Here is a 6881-nt window from a genome sequence, read left to right on the forward strand (position 1 = left end):
TGGATGGTCGGTATCGGTGGAGGAACTTGGGCCTCTGATATCGATACTGCAGTTGGAGGCACTTTAGGGGCATCACCCAGTGCAGACACCGCTCCCTTCCCCTTCTTCACCATCTTCAGGGACTTGGAGGTGCCCTTCTTCGCGGACTTATGATCCTTACTTGCCTTAGCCTTCTTTTAGACTGGCGTGGAAGCGGACAATTGTGCCTTTGATGTCGGGAGCTTCGGCGTTGGGTGGTCAACATCATAGGCAGGCCTCGATGTCGGAGCTGTCGCTGAGGCAGGAGCAAGGGCCGATTCAAGCAGCGCCACTTTAAGGCACGCAGCATGATTTTTTCACGTTTGATTGGAGAAATGTGCACAGTGACGACAGGACTCTGGCTGGTGAGACTCTCCAAGACAAAAAATGCAGAGGGTATGACGGTCAGGAGGAGCAAGTTTGCTGCCACACAACCCTTGCACCTGTTGAAAAATCCCCACTTCTTCTCCATAAAAGAAACGAAGAAGAAGAGGGAATGTTTGGGGGGGGGTAGCCCAAAGGCCTGAGGTAAACTCCCCTCAGCAGAAAACAAAGTTTTTTTTAACTGTTTTTGAAGAACAAACAACCAAAAATTAAAGTAAAAGAAAGTTTGGAAATAATTCCTAAGAGCTGTGAGGCGAAAGCTAACAGCGAACCGATCGGACCGACGAAGAAGAGGTCTACTCAACACGGCGGTAAGAAAGGAACTGGCGGGATGTCCGCGCCCACCCCTCTGGGCATGTGCGGTGGGGTTCCTGCGCATGCCCGAGGGACTGGACGTGAAAATCCGTTAAAAGAGCTTGCTACAGCACCGATTGATGAAGCACGTGCACACTAGATCCCATGGGTGTGAAGCACAGAGACCACGTTGAAGATTTTCTAGTGCTTGTTCCTCATCACCCCATCATTCTCTGTAGAGTAACATTTTGAAGGGTGGCATGGAAGTTGGCTGTAGCTTTGAAAATTTGTAGGAGCTCCTTCTGAATAAGCCACATTTAAGTCACACTAATGACCAGTGCATGTGCAGCCTGCACCAGCACAAAAATAAAACCTTTCTGTAGTAGTGACTGGGGAGCAGGAGACTTTACTTTGAAGCTGCATGTAAAGACAGGGGGGTCTCCTGTGGTATGTTTCCTACCTTCACTTTCTTCCACGCAGCCCTTGAGTCCAAGCTGCTCAGCAGCAAAGCTCTTTCTTTTGCTCTGTTTTAGCTAGCAAGGCAGTTCTCATTCTGCTTCTTGCTTTCCTTCATAATAAAAAAAGAATATAAATGATGAAAAAAATGATCAAATTTCATGCCTTGAATTCCTGGAATCCCAGTGGATTTAAACTATATATTATCAAGATCTCTTTAATTTTTAAATGTTTAAAAGTATATGGAGGGGGTAATTATTGCCTCCATGCCCTTTTGTTTTTGATGTACAGTGTCATTCTAAATACAATTAAAATCAGTGGGCTTAGAAGGGTGTAACTTCTTAGGATAGCTCTATTAATCCCTCCTCTTCCTTCCTCTCCAGAGGAAATAAAATCGTATTGTAAGGCTGCCGCTACAAGACAAATAATAGCTCCAGAAGGTGGATTTTAAATCACAAAAGCACCACAAAAAGAATGGTTAACTTCCTTTCCCTTGCTTCATAGTCCTTAGGTAATTCATCCCTCCAGCTGCTTTTAGTCTTAAAACAAAGGAAGATCTCCCTTGTGTGTTGCTTGTACTTTGATCCCAAAATGGCCTCCAAGAAAACAATGATAAGTGGATCTTCTTCTCTTTCCTGAGACAACAGCATAACCCGATGGACTGTCTCAATTGCCGAAAACTCTCTTCAGTTACCCATTAATGTCATTGGGCAGAGCAAGTCCCAGAAAAGAAATGGAGATTTTCTTGCAGGTAGATTTTCTTCAGGACTGGCTCTGCCCAGTCATAACATCTTCCACTCTTTCCCCTCTCTCTCTTGGACTCTCACATCATCAACAGAGAGTTGAAATGAGCTGAGTGTGGATTTTGGTAGGGCCTTCCTCTCCCTTGCTGCAGAAATGAATCTGAGCTGTTGATGGGTTATGTGCTATCTGCACTTATCTGTTATTGTGACTTGGAAAATTATTTTTAATTGTGTTTTGCTTATTCCTCCATCCTTCCTACTACTTCCATGTTCTCCTGCGTGTCACCATTCCCTTATGCCAAATTATCCTACTCTTCCAACAATCTCATGCTCTGTCTCCCCCACTGACACCTGTCGGGGATCTCAGAAGAATTTGGATTGACTGGATTAAAAATGCCTTCTCATAATGTGAGTCACTCAGGGATCAGTCTAGCATTGCCAACAGCATCCTAAGCAAGGCAATAAGGGAGTGTTTGGCAGGCCTGCTAGTTCATATCACTGAGGGAATATATCCCTGGAGCTCTGCTGTAACTGTGCCAGGAAGCTTAGAATAGTGATACCTGCAAGAAAGGTGTGAAAAAGGTAAGTGTGTGTGTATAATTAATGCTAGCTGAGAAAGAAATAGCAGGTGACAGCTACTCAGCTGTTTGCAATGATGGACTTTGTGCTTTTTGATCCTGTCTTTTGACACAACAAGCTGTGCCACTTTGTTGGCTAGGGTGAAGCCAGGGATGGGGATACCAAGTGTAAAATCATAAAGGAATAGTACAAAGACTGCCTAATTGGTTATTGTTGTGTCTGATCAGGGAGAAGGCCGGGTCGTGTTCATAAAAAACCTCTCCAGCAGTATGAACTCCAGTGAACTGAAGCAGCGTTTTGAAGTGTTTGGCGAGATTGTTGAGTGTTGTGTTTTGACCAGAAACAAAAGGTGGGTCAAAAAGGGTGTGTGTTTTTTTCTCCCTCAATGCAAGGGATGACAGACCAATATTTTTGGATATAATGAGTCTTGTGAGGTTGGCTTGTATATTTTGCAGTTGGGGGGGAACAGTAGATCTGTCATATTTGGAGCCCAGAGAGCAGGGGAGTGTTTCATTTATGGGACTCTGGAGATGTCTGCTCTCTGAGGAAGTGCTTGTTTTTTGTGGTATAATAACTACAGCACTGAGGTAATTCCACTTTGGGGGATTCAGAATATCTGTCATGGTGATTGTGGACTGTAATTCTTTGAAAAGTGCTTGTCTTATGTTCCATGAATCATAAAACTGTAAAATAATGGAATAATCTAAATAAGAGATATGTGGAAACATATGTAATATATTCAGTTTGGAGGGCACCCAGATTAGCCACTCTTACTTTATAGTTATTGTATCTTAAAATAAGAACCAGAGTACATTCATTCATTCATTCATTCCTCATGTGTATGTCCCACAGTTCCTCCAAGGAGCTTAAGGTGACATACATGGATGAAGTGAGCCTGTTGTTGTTTTTCCTCACAAGAACACTGTGAAGTAGGTTACACCAGTGAAACTCACTCCTTGGCTTACAGAGAGCTGCATTTGCATTCACCATCAACCAGAAGAGCCACATGCCTGTTGCTGTTACATAATTTTACAAAATGGAAATAATGCCAATATGGAACGTTAACAGAAATGTACAGAGAGATCCAGGCACTCTCATCTGGACATGTATTAATTAATTTAAAATAGTTATATCCCACTTTTCTCAAGATCAGTGGGACTCATGTATATAGTATGTGATGTCCTTGCACATTGAAAATCAATATGCTACAAAAAAGAATCGTTCTGTTTGATATACTAATTTTCTACAACTAGGGAGCCTTTAATGCAGGCATGCCCTCCAACCCTCAAATGGTAAAGTCCTGAGGAGTCGCCATGTGACTTCTGAATATGTAGATCAGCCTTGTGTTGACCTGCATGCTGCACTGCATGTATTCTGTGAATATGTAATGGTACCGGTATTGGGTGCACAGTTCAACCTTTTGAGAAGATCAGCTTACTTTTTTCAAGGTAGAATGGAAAATATGTGGGTAATGCCCGGTGAAATTTCAGCAGCTGAGGCATCAAGTGCCAGAATAAGCCCTTGATCTTTCCTGTGGCAAGCAAACACATTATACGAGATCAGCAAACAAATGCAAATATCCTTTGATTTCAGGGTCACCACATTGCTTTGTGCCTAGTTTTGATTACCTTACCCAAATATGTTTGTTTATTGTAACTTACACACACTCTCGTGATCTTAAGCGAGCTGGGCCAAAGTCAGCAGAAGATGTGGAGGGTCATACATAGCTGGCAATGTTTATATTGGGGTTTTTGTGTGTCTGTGTGTTTGTCTTTTCATTACTCAGGGGAGATAAGTATGGCTTCATCACATACCGGTGTTCAGAACATGCCGCCTTATCTCTGAAGAATGGTGCCTCATTGCGAAAAAGAAATGAGCCCTCATTCCAACTGAGTTATGGTGGCTTCGGGCACTTCTTCTGGACCAGATACACTGACTTGGGTAAGCCTGCAATCATGATGAGCCACAAAGATCCACTTCTTCACTGCAGCTTTCATTTTGGGCTGCAGTTACTGGCAATGATTTCTTCAAGTCAAGAGTAGCCAAATTAGGGTTGCCAACCCCCAGGTCTGGGTGGGGTTCCCCTGATTTGGGGGAGGCCCAATCTGCCCCCAGCCAGCTGGCCAGCAGGGGAAGCCCTGCCCCCAAGAGTGACAACCTGCCCAGCCACCTCTCTCTCTCCCTCCCCTCCTGCCTGATTTAAAGGGCTTCAGCTGCTCTGCAGGGCCCACAGGGCCCACTGATCAGCTGGAGGACCCTTTAAAATCTAGCAGGAGGGAGGGAGGGGTGGTCATGAGTTACACTCGGCTCGCAAAAAGAAATCAGCCCCGTATGCCACGGCCCCCACCCTGCTTGCAAAAAGACCCTATAAACAGTCTTTTTGTGAGCCAAGCCACAACCACCCCTCTCCCTTACTTCTGCTAGGTTTAAAGGGCCCTCCTGCTGATTGGCAGGGCACATGGTCTTTGCTGAGCAGCTGAAGCCCTTTCAATCAGACATGAGGGGAGGGAGAGGGGTGGCCGGGCAGGTGTTCGATCTTGGAGGTGGGGCTTGGGTGCCTCCCCACCCATGCCTGGAATGCCCTCCAAATCCCCCCACCAGAGCGATGAGGGGACCTGGCAACCCTAAGCCAAATTTAGCAAATGAAGGTCTCAGGCAATGAAAAATCTTTCCTGTTACATGAAACCCATTAACTAGTTACTGTGGATTGTACATACAAGACATGTGTTCTGCCATTGATGTATGGCCTCTCTTCATGGCACTGTCTCCTCCATCAGCTGTGCTTACAGCTCATTTCCTTCCCAACAGAATTATAACTATTCATGGCTGACTTGCACAGTCAGGGATTCCTGAAGTTCTTTCAGAGGTGTTTAAATCAGCCATCTCTTTCTACTCATAGACTTATTATTCCTGAGATTTCAGCTACCCAGTTTTTCATTCACCATTCACTTGTCTTTGCAAGGAACACTGCACTCTACTTGACTCTGCATCCTGGAAATAGCAAGTCTGGTATCACTGACATGACCAGTTATCTCAAGATAGACAAGAGGAGAGTCCAAAGTGGTTTTATTACAAATGCCTGTCTCTTTTTAACTCCCTTCAACCGTCAAATCCTCCCCTCTAATTTGTGAACCAAATCCCACACTGACAGTAGGGCGAAACTACATCCAGGATCAGATGCTACAATGTTTCTTTTAATACTAAAAAGCAGAGGTCACCCTGACCCTGCTGCTATTCCATTGATAGTAGTCACATGCATGCTCCAGATGCTATTAACCATGGTGGGTAATGTCAGATATTCTTATTCAGTTTTTATATCCTCCACAGTTTCTCTTTAGAGATAGAGAAAACACTGGAAGATTCACAGAGCAGTCCTAAGCAGAGTTACACCATTCTAAGCCCACTGACTTCAATGTATGGCCAGGACTGTACTGCCAGTCATAGGTCTTCTTTATAATGTGTAGCTTTGTCCTTACCTTGGACAGTTGTTTGTGTCAGGGAGTCAGTTGTCCCTAGTTTTAATTGTTAGTTGATAACATATAAAATCCAGTTTTGTCAGCCTGGGGCTGTGTGCACTAGTTATTTTAAGTCCCCCATACCAAAAATTACAGCTTTTTTTTTTTTTTAAGGAAAAGGAATGCATTGTTTGGCTCATCTGTATTCTGGTTAGTGTCTTCATGACAACTTTGTGTTTGGTCTCTCCCACTACCAGATTCCAGTACAGAAGAATCCTCCCCAGCTCCAGTAAAAAGTAAATATGAGACCATGGATTTCGACAGCCTGCTACAGGAGGCCCAGGAAAGCCTGCATCGGTAACAGCCTTAACCTTTGAGGAATACCTCAATACCTCAGTCAAGGCACTTCCAATATGTTTACGTTTTCAAAGAAATGATCAAGAATACAACAAGGATGAGAGAGAGAGAGAGAGAGAGAGAGAGAGAGAGACTGCTTTTTAAATCGATGTTTACATTGAACAAGCTGCTTCTGTCTGTGAGTCCCCATGGTGTTGATGTTCCACTGCCACACATTAGTATCTTTGCTTCTGAATGGTTGTGTTAGGATGAGCTGCAAAAGCCTCCTGTCCCCTTCTTGTCCACCCCTTTCTCTGACTGGCCCCTCTTCCCTACTTCTGCCGTGAAGTTGCAGCTGTGTTCACCATAACTTTTTTTTTGTCTGTAGTGTGTGATGATAAAATTGTTAATTGTGAATAGAATCAGGATTGTAAACTAATTTTTAATAGAAGAAAGAAATATATACTTATAATGTATTTATGGCTCAGATGTACTGTAATTCAGATTTATTGTACCGCTTCCTTGATTTTTAAACTATGCACTGTAATGAGGCACTTGCCCCCTCCCCCGAGCAGATGTGGCCAGTCCAGAAGGGTACCCCCCCTTTTAGTGGCTC

The 6881-nt window shown here is 44.0% G+C and overlaps 1 protein-coding gene across 1 annotated transcript in view; it reads left to right on the forward strand.

The window, feature by feature from the left end:
• PPARGC1B (peroxisome proliferator-activated receptor gamma, coactivator 1 beta) overlaps positions 1 to 6290 on the forward strand; it is a 30267-nt gene extending 23977 nt beyond the window's left edge. The window contains exons 9-11 of the mRNA XM_015419850.1: positions 2702 to 2823; positions 4261 to 4415; positions 6187 to 6290. Of these exons, the coding sequence (XP_015275336.1) occupies positions 2702 to 2823; positions 4261 to 4415; positions 6187 to 6290 (381 nt within the window). The remainder of the gene's footprint in view (positions 1 to 2701; positions 2824 to 4260; positions 4416 to 6186) is intronic.
• Positions 6291 to 6881: the final 591 nt, after the last annotated feature.

This window comes from Gekko japonicus, unplaced genomic scaffold (genome assembly GCF_001447785.1).
Source record: "Gekko japonicus isolate JY-2015 unplaced genomic scaffold, Gekko_japonicus_V1.1 scaffold2722, whole genome shotgun sequence".
Taxonomy (NCBI): Eukaryota; Metazoa; Chordata; class Lepidosauria; order Squamata; family Gekkonidae; genus Gekko; species Gekko japonicus.